Source organism: Nansenia antarctica (assembly GCF_963989245.1).
Source record: "Nansenia antarctica genome assembly, chromosome: 8".
NCBI lineage: Eukaryota > Metazoa > Chordata > Actinopteri > Argentiniformes > Microstomatidae > Nansenia > Nansenia antarctica.
In genome coordinates, this window is record NC_137678.1 from 8,579,103 (window position 1) to 8,598,573 (window position 19,471).

Genomic DNA, 19,471 nt, shown 5'->3' on the forward strand with positions numbered 1-19,471 from the left:
GCGCCTGCATATTTGCATAGACTACGTCTTTGATGTCTGCAGCTGGACCCTTCTCCCCTTCTCACCGTGAGGCTCCTCCCCCACCGTGAGGCTCCTCCCCCACCGTTAGGCTCCTCCCCCACCGTGAGGCGGAACCGCTCGACGCCGAGCCGCAGCCCCTCTTTCATTCCGAGAGCTTTGCTGATCTCCATTTTTTCTTCGGGCCGAAATAATTCAGGAAAAGAGAAGCAAAGACTTGGAAAAATGAATGAAGAATACGATGTTATCGTCCTCGGGACCGGACTGACGGTGAGCAGGAACACCAGACCGTTCCCCTGTGCCTTTATCTCAGCGATTAAGCTAAACAACCTGCCAAGACGCTTTAGACAGAGGATAGAGATGATAGCTAGCTAGCTAGCTAAGCTAACCGTGGTTTCCTCCTTGGCTGGTCACTGGGAGTAGCCCTGAGCCTAGCCTGGCTGGGGCCTCGACACACACTAACCTTAGCCAATTGACTTCCTCTCACGTTCCAATGCCACATTTTTTGCATTCACACATGTTTCTTAGCAGGTTGAGATGATTAACTCACACGCGTATATTTGAATGCATTATCCACCCCAGGTACTAAAGATCAATTAGCTTAGCTTAATGATCACAGTCATAAAAACTGGTTGGTTAGCTAGCTCAGCTAAAGTGGCTATCGGACAGCTAAACGCGTCATGCTTTTGTGTTAGTGAGCTGTGGGCTGCTAACGTGTCACGGGCTGGTCGTGTTAACGTGTTTTAGCTTCAGAAGCTGTCAGGTTCGGTGTGTGGATAGTTGGCGTTTTAATCGGGATTTCCCTATCGACTGTTTAACACATTTCTCCCCCGTGTGATAGAAGTTTTTAGTTGAAGAGGGTTTTAAAGGCACTTGGGGTTTCCCGACCGTACCGACAACAGGCTGTGTGTGTTTGGGGTGGAGATCTGACAGCATCGCGTGACGTTAGAATTAGAAGGTTCTATCTCCATTTTTGTCAAAATTGAGTTTTTTACATAATCTGATCCATTATGTGTTTATTAATGCCTGTGTGGTGTTATTTTTTTAAATGTTGACATTTCTTAGTTAGTAATTCATAAAATACAAAGGTTCCATCTCACAAACATAATGGAATGTAAAAACTTTGACGCTCAATATCTCTGAACTACCCTAGACGGAGATAGAACCTTATAATTCTAAACGGAGATAGAACCTTATCATTCTAAACGGAGATAGAACCTTATCATTCTAAACGGAGATAGAACCTTATCATTCTAAACGGAGATAGAACCATCTCATTCTAAACGGAGATAGAACCTTATCATTCTAAACGGAGATAGAACCTTCTCATTCTAAACGGAGATAGAACCTTCTCATTCTAAACGGAGATAGAACCTTATCATTCTAAACGGAGATAGAACCTTATCATTCTAAACTGAGATAGAACCGTATCATTCTAAGCTCACGATAGGCTGGCAACATGTTCCTCTAGCCTGGCCATGGCGCAACACTGTTAGATGGTTTATTGGGTATTGATTCATATATGAATATAGCCTCACCCCGTCATCTCTACACCTGCCTACATCAGTGGAACCTCTCTATAGAAGCCGTGGGAACAGCGTCAGCTAGGCAGCGTTATTGTCTTATTGTTTGAAGTTGATCGACTTACTATTACTATACTATTACTATACTACTAATACTATTTCAGTGGCAGGATATTCAGTTCCTGGGATGATCGTGTCCCTGTCGCGCGTTTTCTTTTCTTAATGCATTTGGAGTGTTTTGACAATGACAGTTATCCATAAATGCCCTCGGTAGCCTTTAATTTGTTTCAATCGATATTACATTGCCCCTTCTTTGCTCAGAAAGGCCCTTCTTTTTACCCCAGACGTGAACAACTCGTGATAGGATCGACCGCGCTGGGAGGACGCGGAGAGGCGACGGTGTCAGTTGAACGCTTCCTGTCTGTCGGGCGTCATCGGCCTGGGTCCTAGTGTGTGTGTGGGTTCACATCGAAGGGGAAGCTATGGCTGTAACCCATGCTGTTGTTTTCACTTAGACGTAAACACAGACAGACAGACACAGAGGGTTGTATTATAGGACTTTGGTCGACATCTGTCCCCTACTAAGGATTAGACGAGGGAGTTTATAGACACTTCTGTTACACCACCATCACTTAATAGCGTAGGCCGGCAGGTCATGTAATCTCATTTAGGTGTTTTGCTTTTCCTGCTTTTCTTGATTTTACTCACAACAATGTACAGAATAGCCCAGAGTGCATAGCAGATTTGACAGCGATTCAATCGTTGTTGTTTGTGTTTCCTTGTTGTCACATTCCAAGATGACGTCGTTTAGGAATACCGTACTCCATCCAAGAATAACGTAGAATCTGAATCCCGAGCAACCATATTATTCTGTGTGTTCTCTAGCAGGATGTCAGGCTTCTGGCTGGTCAGCTGTAGTGATTGGGGTTGGCAGCAGGGTAGAGGGGGTTGGATTTAGGGTTGGTGACTCCTGTGTTGTTTTAGTTAGCAGATGGGTGTGGTTCTGTGTGCACAGAGGAACTGAGAGTACAAGGTCAATTCAGTTCTGCAAAAGTCAGACATCCTTAACATCTGAGGTATCACATAGCTGGCAAACGCAAATATAGAAGTATACCACACTGAAGGGCTTAATCACTCTGCTGCAATCCAAAGGTATAGCATAGGCTAGTCCTGTTGCCCCACCACCAGCCACCACACGCAGTGATAATGACTAAATTGTGGTCTATGTGGTTCCCCTTTGTGGTTGAGGAAGACTAGGGAGGGGAAGGAGAATTGTCTTGTTCTGTGAATGTATTGTCTTGGTTCTCCTCCCTCTGCAGCTGAGGCCTTACTAGTCTAGCATCCCCCTCCTTCCCGCCTCTGAGGCAGGGCAGTAGGCTGGGCTGGAGGACGGCGCTGTCCATCTGTCCCCTGCTAGGAAGGGAGGGGTGTCATGGACACCTCCATGACACCACTACATGGCAGTGTGCCTCATGTCATCTAATTTCCAGGCGAGCCTTTGTCCTGACAGAGGGGGGGGGGGGGGGTCAAAGAGGAGATGAAATATGTTGTCGGTAGAAGATTAAAGTGACACGTTTTGAGCATCATCCAATTAGAGACAGAGGCAAGAGAGGACGGTGGAAGGTTCTTTTAGAGTTCCAGAGCCAAACCCAAACCCATGGAAGAGTTTTAAAAAGAAATGTCAAGGTGGGCAGACACTCGGTCTCTCGGTCGACTTTGTCCCAGCGTGTCGCATGTCATGTGACTGTGGTGTTCTGATCTTCAGAGAGCCTCCCGATGCCTCGCCAGCCTCTGACGGAGCCACAGAACCTGTCACTTGCCATAAACCTACCTGTTTTCTTTTTATTGGGCTGCTGTGTTAAAGATTTAACCTCAGTCTGTGTTTTATTGACTTGAATCTGCAGAGTCACTACCCATCTTCCGTAGACTGAAGAGCCATCTCTTCGGGTTACACCTTAACTGCTCCTCCTGAGACATCTTCTGCCCCCCAGCACTGCGTCTCCTGAAGACACCCACTTTTCCCCTCTACTGTGTCCCTAAAAACTGCTATTGCCCCCTTGTACTGTGTCTAATATATATATATATATATATATATTTTAAAGAACTTGGTTTAGAAGAAGGTGATAGAAGAAGGTTTTTCCTTCTATCAATGGCCCCGGGCCTGAGCTGGATTACTCTTCCTGCTACGACTGGTGGATTGATGATTCACTTGCTTCGTATTCAAATGTATTGATTGTAAGTCGCTTTGGAATAAGGCGTCTGCTAAATGCCAAAAATGTAAATGAATCTGCCTGCGTTTTGAATGGGTTTCTTCCCCTTGTGATGAGGAGACTGCCCCCCAGCTGCAGGCTGTATCATAGCCTTGGCCTGTATTTGTAGAAGCAACAGCAGGGCAACTTGAATCACATGTCACTGACAAGGACTCACAATGACACGTCAGATTTGTCTTCCAGGCATTTGTTGCCATGTTTTTCTTTTTCTTTCTTCTTCCAAGATGTTTCCTCTCCATGTATATTTAACGACCTCACGAAAACAAGGACTTAACGCCACCCAACCAGAGAGCAGAACAGTCTTACCTTCCTTGCTCCTGTGTTCTTCCCATACGAAGAGGAAAATATTAACAGCTTCCTTTTTCCACATGGTCGAGTTGCGTTTGCCGAGGTATTTTTCTCTATGAATCCTCCAGGCACGGTTTGGACTTTCAGCGGCAATTCAGTTATGGTGCCGTTCTGGGTGAATAGCAAGCTAGGCTAAATAGGCTATACTTGGTAGTAATTGGTGCGAAAAATTGTAATCCATTCCTATAATGTACAGGCTCTTTTAACTTCATTAGGTTACACTGTAAAGGTGTAGGCCTTCTGAATTGGAGCTATTTGCATAATTGTATCACTCTTGTCTATTTTTAAAAGGGCATATGTGGTTGTTTGTGGCTTGTGAGATGTGCACACTCTTCAACAGTGAATGTGAACAGTGCAGGACAGAAAACCCAACTCTTTACTTTCTTGTGGCATCAGGGTCTCCTTCTGAGTGGACATTGATTTTCCCCTAAGAGACCTGTCAGTGTTGTTCAGCTCAGCAGGCCGTCAGCCCCCAGCTGGTGTGATGATGTAGGAGAGTCTCGTGCTCCGCCAGCCCCCTTCCCCTGCCCAGCTGTGCTCATGGCCTGAAACTGCATTCACTGTTTTATAGTTTAATATCTTAAAGGACTAGGCTATGTTACAATTTAGCCATGTGTCATTCATACATCGGAGATGGTGACAATAGAGGAGACACTGATTTCAAACATGTCGGTCTTGAAATAAATAAAAACCTCAGGCCTCAACGTGGTCATTGTCTCTTCTCTAGATGAAGAAATGTTACTGCCACTTACTGACCCTCATGTTGGCCTAGTGAAGGGGTTTACTGCCACTTACTGACCCTCATGTTGCCCTAGTGAAGGGGTTTACAGGACTGTTATTATGGGGTGGCTGTGGCGCAGGAGGTAGAGCTGGCGTCTAATGATCGCTAGCTTGGCAGATCAGCGGTTCGAGCCCCGGCTGGCCACATGTCGAAGTGTCCTTGGGCAAGACACTGAACCCCAAAATTGCTCCCAGTGAGCGGGCCGGCGCCTTGCATGGCAGCTTGCCGCCATTGGTGTGTGAATGTGTGTGTGAATGGGTGAATGAGAGACCGTTGTAAAGCACTTTGGAGCAGCAAAAAAAGCGCTATAAAAGTGCAGTCCATTTACCATGGTGGGTCAGAGTGACCCAGGCGTAATAACAGGGGGCCGGGTGCTGTTTTCGTCCCCCTGACTCCGGTCCTGAATTGCCGTCATCTGAAAGGGACAGACTGAGGCGAGAGGGAAACAAAAACAATAGCAACCGTGTCATTTCCTGTGTCACAAATGGAACGCTCTCTCTGGCCCTGCTACGTACACCAGGGGGGTGTGGGTGGCAGGGTTCCGTGGTGTCCTGTGTTTGTGTTGACAGGGACACGGGCCAGTCCCCCCACAACCATGTATGAAATGGGCCATCTTTTTTCCCTTGGCCACAAAACCCCATCATGCACTGCTTCCCTCCTGTTGCAATCACATTATTTTGAGTCATTCAGCAGATGAAGCCAACAACTGTTGGGATTCTTTTTACAGTACACACAAATCATACTTTCAAGTCCATAAAACAATGACCAAACAACAGGTCAGACCCCGTCTCCTACCATCACTCTATCTTCATGAGATAACTCACTCACTTCTGTGAGTATACCGTGGTTCATTGGAGCTTTTTCTTTTGTATAAATAAAGTCCACATAATCACATGATGCGTGAGTTTTTTTTTTTTTTTTTTTTTTACTGCTTCTACAAACCCAACTGCTGTAATCGTATTAAGAACCACTAGCAGTGGGAATTCCAGAGTGAGTCTCACTCACACACACACACACGTTTCCCCCCCGCAATACCGGGTAGTGGTAACTAACATCACACACACACACACACACGGCCACTCCACTGCCATGACCCAGGAATGCTAATGCTAATCCTATCCTACCAATACACAGGGAGATGTCAAAAATGCGGTGGTCAGGCACGGGTTGTGGTGTGATCGTGCCTAAATTCCGTCCTTTAAATGGAGCGTGGTTTTTGAACTGGTAGGTCTAGCCCTAACTCCTGATTCTCTGCCACTGCATAGCTTTAGCTTCAGTGGCTCAATGCCTTGATTTTGTGGTGGCACTTACACTTACAGTGAAGACAATTCTCTTCCTAGAATGACAGAGGGAGAATGTTAAATAGAGTTCTATATCGTGGAGCTCCGCCCCATAGGGGAGCTCTGCTCCTATTGGTTTACCCCGCTACCTAAAGTAGCCAATGACTGAATTTTTCGATGCCTGCGCCCGCCCTGGGGTGCTATAAAAGGGGCGTCCTTCGTTCCCTCATTCTGCCAAACATACAATACAGCCGGGTTTGAACAAGTCGAAGTGGGCCAGCAGCCCTATGGGGCTCCGCTCCACTCATAGAACTGGAGTCTATCTCCATAACTATCGTTCTGCTTTCTGGAAGTCTGGAAGTTTCTGGAAGTCCTCCCTACTGGTAATGTGAAGCAGCCTGGAAGTCTTCTACTGAATGAACTATGAACTCTGTGGCTATGCCGTCCCTCTCCTGCCGTCCTATCAGACGGCCAGAACGTTGGTCAACCCCAACAGCCTTACTCTTGTCATTACGATAACTGTACATAAGTCCACGACTCTCGCCTAGTAACACTTCTCATAATTTCCTGTCGTGCCAGTAATAATGTTGATCAAACATAGTCGGTTTATGACTTTCCATTGATACCGCAATCATGACAACCACTGGATATATAGGACCTAGAACATTGGACATAGCCAGTGATCAGATCTAAGCACAAACAGTCAGTGGAGGTTATGCGTGGGGAATCCAACAACATTTCGTGAGCTTAGAATTCTAAGGTTCTATCCCCGTTTAGAATGATAAGGTTCTATCCCCGTTTAGAATGATAAGGTTCTATCTCGGTTTAGGGTAGACTAGTTCAGAGATATTGAGCGTCAACGTTTTTACATTCCATTATGTTCTGTGAGATGGAACCTTTGTATTTTATGAATTACTAACTCAAAAATGTAAACATTTTAAAAATAACACCACACAGGCATTAATAAACACCTAATGGATCAGATTGGGTAAAAAAAACTCAATTTTGACCAAAAATTGAGATAAAACCGTATAATTCTAACGTCACGATTTGAAGAGATGATTCTGGAGATCCTGCCAGCTGGACCAGCCCGCTGTGGCCACTGTCTGTTATCAGATCAGAGCGTGAAAAGACAGAGGCAGGCCAGACAGGGCACACATTCATTACTTTCACTAAGAGTCATTACTGTTAACAACGCCTTAATGTCTCCTCTCTCCCTGCGTGTTTAAACTCGGCTGTGTCAAACGGGAGGGTTTTGGTGCATTTAACTACCAGAACAAACCCTAGAATGTTTTGTGCTATATCTGTCCTATGGCAACAATTACAAAAGATATCCCTAACCTTGCTCAAACTCTTATTTCGACAAGATCCAAACCCCACAGCTCAAAGATGGTAGTCAGTATCTACAGTAGTTCTTCTTTATTTTGAGTTAATTTACTTTTCGATGAGTCATTACAAAATGCGGCTGTGGCACAGGAGGTAGAGCCGCCGTCTAATGATCGCAAGGTTGGCAGATTGGCGGTTCGAGCCCCGGCTGGCCACATGTCGAAGTGTCCTTGGGCAAGACACTGAACCCCAAATTGCTCCAAGTGAGCGGGGCCGGCGCCTTGCAGGGTAACTTGCCGCCATTGGTGTGTGAATGTGTGTGAATGGGTGAATGAGAGGCCGTTGTAAAGCGCTTTGGATAAAGGCACTGTATAAGTGCAGTCCATTTCTAATGTGCTTGACCTGTGTACTATTGGGCAGCGTATCTGTGATTGCAGTCAGTGTGATACTCAACCCTCTTCTCCTCGTGTGTCTCGTCCCACAGGAGTGCATCCTGTCTGGGATCATGTCAGTGAAGGGAAAGAAGGTTCTGCACATGGACCGCAACTCCTTCTACGGGGGGGAGAGTGCCTCCATCACGCCCCTGGAGGATGTAAGTCAACCTCTGACCCAAAGTGTGTGTGTGTGTCTGTGTCTGTGTGTTGTGTGTCTGTGTCTGCGTGTGTCGAATGATAAAGCATGGAAAACGGAACAAAGAACTTGTCGTAGGAGTCTAGCGAATTGTAATATTCTTCCAAATTGATGAGGACACGTGATCAGCGTGATCTCCAAGCGTGGTGCCAAGTTGCTGCTTAACTAAACCGGATGGTTAAACGCTGTTGAACTGTCTCTCCCATAGCTCTATAAGCGCTTCAGTCTCCCAGGCACCCCACCGGAGACCATGGGAAAAGGCCGGGACTGGAATGTGGACCTCATCCCCAAGTTCCTCATGGCCAACGGTAAACACCACTAATCACCACCACACGGGTTATTATAACTCATGACTCCTCCACAGGCCTCACGTTGAAGAGGGGACAAAACACCCAGCCATGTCACACCAGAATAATACAGCAGCCTGTCATGGCCAGATTCCAAAGCGCAACCCATCCTGTTGCCTAGCAATGACTGCTGTAGATGCGCTTGATAAGATGTTCGGGGGAGAGAGAGAAAGAGACACAGAGAGAGAGAGCGAGAGAGAGCAAATAGGAAGGATTTAAATTGCGGTCTTTATTCTTTCTCTATCATGGATTTCTATGAAATGTTGTGTGCTGTCAGAAGGGGTCTCCTAGCCTGTATTGAAGGGGTTGTAAGGCTGACGGCTCTCCTGTCTCTCACCCCTTCAGGTCAGCTGGTCCGCATGCTGCTCATCACACAGGTGACCCGTTACCTGGACTTCAAGGTGATCGAGGGCAGCTTCGTCTACAAGAAGGGCAGCATCTACAAGGTGCCGTCCACCGAGACGGAGGCCCTGGCGTCCAGTGAGTAGCACAAGGCGGATGTGGGGAATGAAGCATGTTGGGTTTGTGTCTGGTCAGCTCAGCAGGGCTCGACATTAACGCCGTTTTACTTGTCCGGAGCAAGTAAAACTTTCGCCGGGTTTGTTTGCGCGAGCACGGCGACGCTGCTGGATCCTGGATATGTTTACCTGTCTAGTCTGGCGCCTCCGCCGTCTGTTGTTCTTCCTGCACACAGGTAAAAATATCCGGGATTTAGCAGCGTCGTCGTCAGTATTGACTTTTAGGAAGACTTAATGGCTTGTTATTGTTGTTGTCAGGTACATAACAGCTTTATGAAGTGTTAACTTTATTAAATTTGTTTTTCAGATTTTATCCCTTTTTCACCCAATTTGGTATCCAATTGAACCCAACCTAGCATCCAATTATCCCCTGCCTATTGCGTAGGATCCGCCGCACGACCCCGTGGCCGGCAGCCCCAGAGGAGATCGCCAGGCAGACTAGCTGACTGGCTTCTCGAGCCCAGCACCGTTATTCCGGCACCCCGGGGGCGCTGTTGCGCGACGGATCCTTGTCCGGAAATAGTCCTATACCGCCCTCTGGAGCGGCCGCTCAATATGCCGCTCCCTGTGTGCCCTGGCCATATCTGGGTCTGGCGAGACCGGGATTCGATCCCAGTCCCCGGTGGGCAGCTTGCACTAGTGGCTAGTGCTTAGACCGCTACGCCACCGCGGGGCACTTGAAGTGTTAACTTAACAGAGTGTCACTCCAGTTTATGTTTTTGAACGTTTTTGGGACGTAAATGTGAGATAATTAACTCTTTGACTGCCAGCCATGTTCAGAGCGGAGAGCTCCACACTGCCAGACTTTTGGGGCATTTTTGCTGAACTTTGAAGACCCACCAAATATTGACTTTTCGGACTACATAAACATTGAACATATCTACCAAAACTTTAGACTCTCTTCTTTCATCAGAAAAAGAAAGTTTGTTTCTAGCCTCTTTGAGTGTTTAGAAATCGGCCGTAGAACATAGGGTGGTTTCAGCAAAAACACCTGATTTTGACCAATAAACAGAGAAAACGAGCTTTTTCTGCAGAACTTTTTTTTTTTTTCTCTGCACTTTTTCTGTATCATCCGACTCTGAACTGTTTGAAGAGTCGCGCGATGCTCCGCAATGCTCCGCTCCGCGTCGCAATGCTCCGCGCCGCGTTTGGCACATACCCTGATCCGTTTCGCCATTACTACAACCCACAGCAAGCCACTTCCTTCTCCAGGCTTTTATCGAACTACTGCCCCCATCTGGGACCGAAATACATTACACCCAAGTCTGAAATTCACTCGCTAGGTGTAGAACATGTCAATAACGCGATCCCCGCGATTTTTTTTTCTTTTTTCTATAAGACGCCAATTGGCGTCTTTGGCAGTCAACGTTACTATTCTATAAGACGCCAATTGGCGTCTTTGGCAGTCAATGAGTTAAGCAATATCACACAAGAGGAAGTGCTGTTATAGTGAATATCAGCACGGCTGTGATTGGGTCGTAGGTACGAGGCCGCAGCCCGAGTAGGAAGACAATCACAGCCGTGCTGATATTCAGTATAACAGCACGACCTCCAGTGTGATATTGCTTTTATACAACAGTTCTACAGCGCCATTTATTAGTTAACAGTAATAAGCGACAACAGATTATGATTTGTTTGTTTATTTAATCATAAAAATTAAAATAAAATAGTTCCACAACTGAACTTCAAATGGACTGTTGCCTAGTAACCTGAACACAAACATGTAGTCTAATTAACGGTCATTTAATAGAACATCTGTGCGGCGGAGTGATGCATATAATTAAAAGTCCCAGTGCGGTGTACTGCATATCAGCACTCATGGAATGCCTCTTGTCCAATCAAATTACTTGGTCGGAACTAACTGTTGTATAACATTCGCTAACGATAATGCAACTCTCATCTCGTCTCATCTCCAGGTCTGATGGGTCTGTTTGAGAAACGGCGCTTCAGGAAGTTCCTGGTTTTCGTCGCCAACTATGACGAGAACGACCCCAAAACCACGGAGGGCGTGGACGGCAAAAAAACATCCATGAGGGACGTCTTTAAGAAGTTTGACCTGGGACAGGACGTCATCGACTTCACGGGCCACTCCCTCGCCCTCTACCGGACAGACGAGTGAGTGACCTCGTTACCAGAGCCGCCCTCCGTTGCGACCAAAGAAACATCCACCCTCTTAGATGACATCACACCGTTTCATAGCAGTCATATATGACACCTCCCTGGTCATATCGAACCGTTAACAAGCCGTTGAATTTTTCAGAATGACTTTTTCTTTAAACCGATGATCTCCCCTCCCCTTTCAGGTACCTGGACCTGCCCTGCATGGACGCCATAAACAGGATTAAGATGTACAGCGAGTCTCTGGCCAGATACGGGAAGAGCCCGTACCTCTACCCCCTCTACGGCCTGGGAGAGCTGCCCCAGGGGTTCGCCAGGTAACCTCCGCTCGGGTCCTGACCTCTGACCTTTCAGGGTTCCACATTAACGGTTTGCCTGAGTAAAAAACATTCACCGGGTTTGTTTGCGTGACAGCGACGACGCTGCTGGATCCTGGCATCTGTATGTCGGTGTGCAGGAAGAACAACGGACGGCGCAGGCGCCAGACCAGACTAGACGATCGTGGAGTGAAGATGTTATTAAAGCGTACGCGCAACCTGTCCACCTGTCTGGTCGAACAGCGCGTACGCTTTAATAACATCTTCACTCCACGATCGTCTAGTCTGGTCTGGCACCTGCGGAGCAGTCTGGGTCCCGGATCCAGCAGCGTCGTCGGCGAACAAACCCGGCAAATGTTTTACTTGAGAGAACGTGTACAGAGACTGAGAACGTACACAGAGACTGAGACAGACCTTTTCCAAAAACTGATGTCTGTGGTGCTGGTGTAAAGCCAGTGGGAAGTACAGAAAGACTGTGTAAGGTAGGGAGATGAAAGGTATATGGAAAGTTAGATCTTTACCTTTTCTTTTTACTGTTTTCCCCTGCTTTTTCATTCTATGCATGTATATGTTTTTATTTATGTTTTTATATTCACTTTATGTTCTTATTCCTGTTGTAAACAGGGCTTAAAGTTCTCCGGCACTGTGCCGGATTTCCGGCGCGGGGGAATTTTGAGCAAAAAAAAAAAAAAACTGCAATTGCGGCATTGCGCCGACGTGGTGGCGGGAGCGCTGTTTCACAAATTTATTTGTATTTCTTTTTATTTAACCTTTATTTAACCAGGCAAACATGTAAGAACAAATTCTTATTTGCAAATGCAGCCTGACCAAAAAGCAATGGCTCTTTGGGGGGGGGGGGGGAGCTAGAAATAAAACAAGGTTAAGTAATACAATAAACAATAAAACAATAAAACACTGGCAAATACAGATGCATTAAAATACTAACAGTCAGAGAGAGGGGAGAGAGACGGAGGAGGTAGGGGTGAGGAAGAGCGGAGGTGAGGGATAGCGGGGGTAGTGGAGCAGGGGTACTTAAAATGAGGCAGTGATGGGTTATGGGATGGGTGAGAGACGGTGATCAACAGGTGCATTGATCGACTATGGTTCGCTGCAGGATTTGTTTGAAAGCAGTGAGTGAAACAATATTCTTTTTTTTGTTGTGGTTATTATTTATTTTGGTAAATTATCAAACAACAAACATCTAGACGTCACAACAGGGCCTCACACCGTCACACAGTTTTCATAGAGTAGATTTTCACAAGAGACTGGGTTGCATGTTATGATCATTAGAACTTGGTATCGATGTGATTTCTCATGTAGATTGAGTCCTAGGTCCCTAACCGTAACCCTACATCTAATATAGAAGTATTAATGTCCTCCTACATCTAATATAGGAGTATTAATGTCCTCCTTCATCTAATATAGAAGTATTAATGTCCTCCTACATCTAATATAGAAGTATTAATGTCCTCCTACATCTAATATAGAAGTATTAATGAAGACCTACATCTAATATAGGAGTATTAATGTCCTCCTACATCTAATATAGAAGTATTAATGTCCTCCTAAATCTAATATAGGAGTATTAATGTCCTCCTACATCTAATATAGAAGTATTAATGTCCTCCTACATCTAATATAGAAGTATTAATGTCCTCCTACATCTAATATAGGAGTATTAATGTCCTCCTACATCTAATATAGAAGTATTAATGAAGACCTACATCTAATATAGAAGTATTAATGTCCTCCTACATCTAATATAGAAGTATTAATGTCCTCCTACATCTAATATAGGAGTATTAATGTCCTCCTACATCTAATATAGAAGTATTAATGAAGACCTACATCTAATATAGAAGTATTAATGTCCGCCTACATCTAATATAGGAGTATTAATGAAGACCTACATCTAATATAGGAGTATTAATGAAGACCTTCATCTAATATAGGATAAATAACAAATAAGTTAGCTTTCGTGTTTGCTAGCGAAACAGCTGATAGTTGATGTTGACTGCTTAAGGAGAATACATATTTGAAAGTACAGAATGCCTGAGAGCCTTATATTGCATTATATTACATTATATTTTGAATGGTCATCTGGTGCCTGAATATTGTTTTTTCCTTTACATATATAATGACATTTCCACCATAAATTGATGGAGAAAGGGCACAAATTGATGCATATCAATTCACCAGAATGCAAGAAATTAAGTGTTTGATGTTTAAGGACCCCCAGACAGCCCCGCTTCATGGGTCCCCCCCGATGTCAAACACCACTGGTACCACCTCCGCCTAATTTTGAGCCAGGAAAAACCCTGAGTAGTGACGGGAAGCCTTATGGGACGTGGTGCCAAGAAGGAGAATATAAGTCATAGTGGCTTAATAAGTAATCAGTTTGTTCTTTTAAAGACATGTATATATTTTATTCTGTATTGTTATAGTGATAGTGGCTTAACTCTTTGACTGCCAGCCATGTTCAGAGCAGAGAGCTCCACACTGCCAGACTTTTGGGGCATTTTCGCTGAACTTTGAAGACCCACCAAATATTGACTTTTCGGACTACATAAACATTGAACATATCTACCAAAACTTTAGACTATCTTCTTTCATCAGAAAAAGAAAGTTTGTTTCTAGCCTCTTTGAGTGTTTAGAAATCGGCCGTAGAACATAGGGTGGTTTCAGCAAAAACACCTGATTTTGACCAATAAACAGAGAAACGAGCTTTTTCTGCAGAACTTTTTTTTTTTTTTTTTTTGCTGCACTTTTTCTGTATCATCCGACTCTGAACTGTTTGAAGAGTCGCGCGATGGCCGCAATGCTCCGCGCCGCAATGCTCCGCGCCGCGTTTGGCACATACCCTGATCCGTTTCGCCATTACTACAACCCACAGCAAGCCACTTCCTTCTCCAGGCTTTTATCGAACTACTGCCCCCATCTGGGACCGAAATACATTACACCCAAGTCTGAAATTCACTCGCTAGGTGTAGAACATGTCAATAACGCGATCCCCGCGTTTTTTTTTTCTTTTTTCTATAAGACGCCAATTGGCGTCTTTGGCAGTCAACGTTACTATTCTATAAGACGCCAATTGGCGTCTTTGGCAGTCAATGAGTTAATAAGTGATGCAATCAGTTTGGCCTTTTAAAGACATCTAAATATATTATTTTATTTTGTATTAAGTATAAAACAGTATTATGAATGAATGAATGAATGGTCTTTATTGTCATTACAGTTTTTCCCAATTGCTAAAACACAAAAGCCAATTCTCTAAACCAAATGACCAGTTCTAATAATAATAATAATAATTCATTGAATTTATATAGCGCTTTTCTGAGGCTCAAAGACGCTCTAAACACATTTAATAAAACTAGCTCCCAAACACAATCCTCCTTTTCTCATAAATCTAAACACATTTTGTCTTGCTAAAACACAAGTTGCAAAAAACTCTGCTCAAATTCTCAAATTAAAGCTCATGTGATGCAAAATGCTTGCCACAGTCAGCAAAATTTGAACACAATGAACACACCTGGCTTCATTCATTAAACATAACGACTCAAAATTTACGACACTTGTTGCAAATTATTATGGTGTGTGTGTGTGTGTGTGTGGTATAGTTCCATAAATAAATAAAAAAACATCACACCCTGAACATTGTTTTCAGTGAGTATTGTTGTGTGTAATGGATCCTCTGTAGTGTTTGCATTGAGTTGTGATACAGTACAGTATTGTACATGTTTTTTCAAACCTTTATTTACGTAAAACTCGATAGGACAACAGTGCAACAACTTCACGGCTGAACTTTAGTAACATTTCGGACATCATATGCCATTTAAAGGGGGGAAATAGATATCTCAAAATGCATGACTATCATGCAAAATCAGCCTTACTGTAATGTAAAATATGTAATGTTAGATATAACGTTAGACAGGGAGCGCAGATTTATTTTTCTGCATGACTATCATACATGTGGGAAAACGGGTTGGGGTTAGGTGCTAGGGTGCTAGGGTTAAGGTTAGGGTTAGGATTAGGGTTAGGTGCTAGGGTTAAGGTTAGGGGTAGGGTTAGGGTTAGGATTAGGGGTAGGGTTAGGGTTACGGTTACGGTTACGGTTAGGGTTAGACATGCCAGCATGTACCAAGTCACCCTAGCACCTAACCCTAACCCTAGTTTTCCCACATGTACCGTATTCTCACATGTACCGTAACATTGAAGGAAGTTATACTATTTCAATTACTGTAACTCTCACCCACCCCTGTGGGTAATTTGCGTACTTCAGAATGGTCAAGAGATCCCTTTAGAAAGAAGTCGATTGTCCACACGTAAGATCAATTTCGAATTACTGTACTGTAATGTCTTTTAGTTATATAGTAAAATTAGCCAAGCATTACAGTAAAACATTCATGAAGAACATATACATACTGTAAAAGGATATTTTCCAACAACATACATACTGTATTTTCTGTAGATTTACATACTGTTCATATGAAACACACACATCTATGAATGCCCAATACTTACAGTGATATATTCTGAGAACAGATACTGTAAGGTTTCTAAAAATGTGAACATTGTGTGTTTTCAGTTGTTTTGTTGTAGTCTGTAATGATGCTTATAGTGTTTACATTTTTGAAGGCTTTGAGCAGCTGTTTTGGTGTGAAAGTTTGAGTTTTGAAGAGAGAAGGTGTGGTTTTGCTTATGTAGCTTTAGAAAAGTGTGTTGTGTTTAGAGTTTTGGGAAAATGGAGGAAAGTTTTGTGAAATGTGTTTTAGCAATTGAGAAAAACTGTAATACAGTACAGGTACCATACAACAAAATGTAGGAGGGGGGGCTCCCCTGGTGCTCGGAAAAAGACTAAAAACACGAGGGCCAAGGGTAAAATAAAAAAGGGAAAAGAGCTGGTTTACATAAATAAAGGCTATGTACACTATCTACTATACTACTATACTATACAATAAAACACTGTGCTGTACTCTATGCTATGCTATAAATATCCTAACTTTTCCTATATCTGAACCTTATGTACACAAGGGTTGTCATATTGCACATTCATTTAAAGTATTAATGCATTTTAACATTGAGACATATATTTTGTATTGACTATAAAATAGTATTAATGCATTTAAACATTGAGACAAGAAGCTGTCTTCTGTACCCGCTCTCCCAATATCTCAAACTGTGACCCCCCTCCCCAAGAAAAAGTTTCAGGCACAGGATTTTTTTCCCACTTTAAGCCCTGTGTAAAGCACTTTGAGCTGCATTTCTTGTATGAAAGGCGCTATATAAATAAAGCTTTACTTACTTACTTACTTGCCCCAGGCAATCGGTCAACCGTTAATGTGGAACCCTACCCTTTTGGATCTCATTATCAATTGATAGAAGAAATAAATGCTAGTCAGCTAAATGAATAGAATACGCCGGAATCTAGAACGGTGTGCGTCTACTTCGTATGTCTATTGTCGGAGAGTTTGAACCATCTCTCTAAATTGAAGTGTGTCTCTCTTCCCTCCAGGTTAAGTGCTATCTACGGAGGCACCTACATGCTGAACAAGCCCATCGAGGAGATCGTCATGGAGGACGGGAAGGTGGTGGGAGTGAAGTCTGAGGGAGAGGTAAGAGAGACATCTCTCCCTGTGATGGACGCTGTACACTCAGCACGAGAGTTGAGGGGGGCATTAGGGGGGATGAGGGGGGGTGGCATCCCCCCCTGAAATAAAAACGGTCAAAATCATCCCCCTTCTAAAACTGCCATCCCCCCCTTTCCATCCCTTATGTCATTTTATCAATGAACGTGGCATTACTGCTATTTCAACATTTAGTTTTGCGCATATTGAGTAAAATACTGTGGGGGCGAGGGAGGGGGCACGCACACATGCAATGACATTTCTACCACGTCACCGACACTGAAGTCACTGACGCTGTGGGGATGCTACAATTGTCCCCATGATAAAATCCACCATCCCCCCCAGATCTTCTTTTACAACTTGAGTACTGTGTACACTGTATAAGCTTGTTATGTAATACTAATGCTTGACCTCTGACCTCTCCCTCAGATAGCCCGCTGTAAGCAGCTGATCTGCGACCCCAGCTACCTCATGGACCGCACCAAGAAGGTGGGTCAGGTGATCCGAATGATCTGCATCATGAACCACCCCATCAAGAACACGAGCGACTCCAACTCCTGCCAGATCATCATCCCCCAGAACCAGGTCAACAGGAAGCACGGTGAGGAGCCCCCGCAGGAAATGATGTCACAAAGGCACAAAGCCGGCTAAGATAGAAGTAGGATCTGAGGTTCTATGACCTTCTATGACCTTCTATGACCTGCACCCGACCGCTCTGACCAGTTTAAAGGTTTAGACGTGTGTAAATGTGTGGGTTCTCTCTCCATGCAGACATCTACGTGTGCATGATCTCCTACGCACACAACGTGGCGGCACAAGGGAAGTACGTGGCCATCGTCAGCACCACGGTGGAGACCCCCGACCCAGAGAAGGAGCTGAAGCCTGCAACGGACCTGCTGGAGCCCATCGAGCAGAAGTATGAGAGCGTGTGTGTGTGTTTGAGAGGGAGTGTGTGTGCGTGTGTGCGTGTGCTTAAGAGGGAGCGTGCGTGTGTTTGAGAGGGACCGTGTGTGTACGTGCGTTGGAGAGGGAGAGTGTGTGTGTGTGTGTGCGCGCGTGCGTGCGTTTGAGAGAGAGAGAGAGTGTGTGTGTGCGTGCGTGCGTTTGAGAGGGAGCGTGTGTGCGTGCATGCGTTTGAGAGAGAGAGCGTGTGTGTGTGCGTGCGTTTGAGAGAGAGAGAGAGTGTGTGTGCGTGCGTGCGTGCGTTTGAGAGGGAGTGTGTGTGCGTGCGTGCGTTTGAGAGGGAGCGTGTGTGCGTGCGTTTGAGAGAGAGAGCGTGTGTGTGTGTGTGTGCGTGCGTGTGTTTGAGTGGGAGCGTGTGTGCGATTGAGTTATTATTGGTGTCAACGTCACGTCTATGCATGTTAGTGAAACACCTAACTGTGTTCTCTGCTGTCTGTCTCTGCAGGTTTGTGAGCATCAGTGATCAGTACGCACCAACCGACCTGGGCGACGAGAGCCAGGTGGGTCCACAGCACGGCCGTCGCTCCTTCTGACTGTTGTGTCTAGGGGTGGGCATCGACGATCGATAATTGATCGATAAGGATCTTGGTCGATCACAAAATAAAACATTTGGTCGATCACAAAAAAAAAAAAAAAATTTTTTTTTTTTTTTTGTGATCGACCAAATGTTTTATTTTGTGATCGACCAAGATCCTTATCGATCGTCGATGCCCACCCCTAGTCTGAAGTTTTGACTCGTGGCTCAGTCAAAACCCAGTGACGTCCTATATGCTTTATTCGATAGTAATAAGAGAATGGTGTTTTTTGATATGCCTCTTACGTCGTAACAATTTATCTTGCTTTTTTTCGATCTCTTCATCCGCGCAGATCTTCATCTCCCGCTCCTACGACGCCACCACTAACTTCGAGTCCACCTGCGACGACATCAAGGACATCTACGTGAGAATGACCGGCACAGAATTTGACTTTAACGAGATGGAGCGCAAGAAGAACGACATCTTCGGCGACGCAGCTGACCAGTAGAAAATTCAACGTCAACACTCCTGAATATCAGATAACAAGCCGCCGACAACTGAAATCTTCAACAAAAAAAATGTAAAAAAGAAGAAAAAAAAACAAAAAAATATGTACAAAAATTGGGCTGGCTGATGATCCAAGTATATGTTTTGCCCATTATGAAAGTTAATGATATAGAGTTAAAATATAGCATCGCTGGATGATTTTGCTTTTTATAATCACATTCAGACAGATATTGCACTGAATATTGGATAATACCCTACATTCTTCTTCATCATGTATCTGCCAACTCTTCTCTTCTAGACGAGGGCATGTAGTCCAAAGATGCCAAATCGATTGAACTATTATATCTAATATAAAACAGCAACGCAAAGTGGTTTTCTGGGAGTGG

At 44.5% G+C, this 19,471-nt stretch overlaps 1 protein-coding gene across 1 annotated transcript; it reads left to right on the forward strand.

The window, feature by feature from the left end:
- Window positions 1-157: 157 nt before the first annotated feature.
- Window positions 158-19,199, forward strand: gdi2 (GDP dissociation inhibitor 2). Its single transcript, XM_080537776.1, has 11 exons — window positions 158-288; window positions 8,031-8,138; window positions 8,385-8,484; window positions 8,869-9,003; window positions 10,958-11,156; window positions 11,345-11,476; window positions 16,989-17,088; window positions 17,530-17,701; window positions 17,872-18,016; window positions 18,509-18,563; window positions 18,931-19,199. Exons 1-11 carry the CDS (start codon window positions 244-246, stop codon window positions 19,084-19,086), a joined length of 1,347 nt encoding a protein of 448 aa, XP_080393902.1. The 5' UTR covers window positions 158-243; the 3' UTR covers window positions 19,087-19,199.
- Window positions 19,200-19,471: the final 272 nt, after the last annotated feature.

Bases quoted from the DNA above. Each gene is read 5' to 3' on its own strand.
- gdi2 (XM_080537776.1), top strand. From the start codon at position 244: ATGAATGAAGAATACGATGTTATCGTCCTCGGGACCGGACTGACG. The intron at 9,004-10,957 runs GTGAGTAGCACA...TCTCATCTCCAG, and splicing joins GACGGAGGCCCTGGCGTCCA to GTCTGATGGGTCTGTTTGAG. The intron at 18,564-18,930 runs GTGGGTCCACAG...TCATCCGCGCAG, and splicing joins ACCTGGGCGACGAGAGCCAG to ATCTTCATCTCCCGCTCCTA.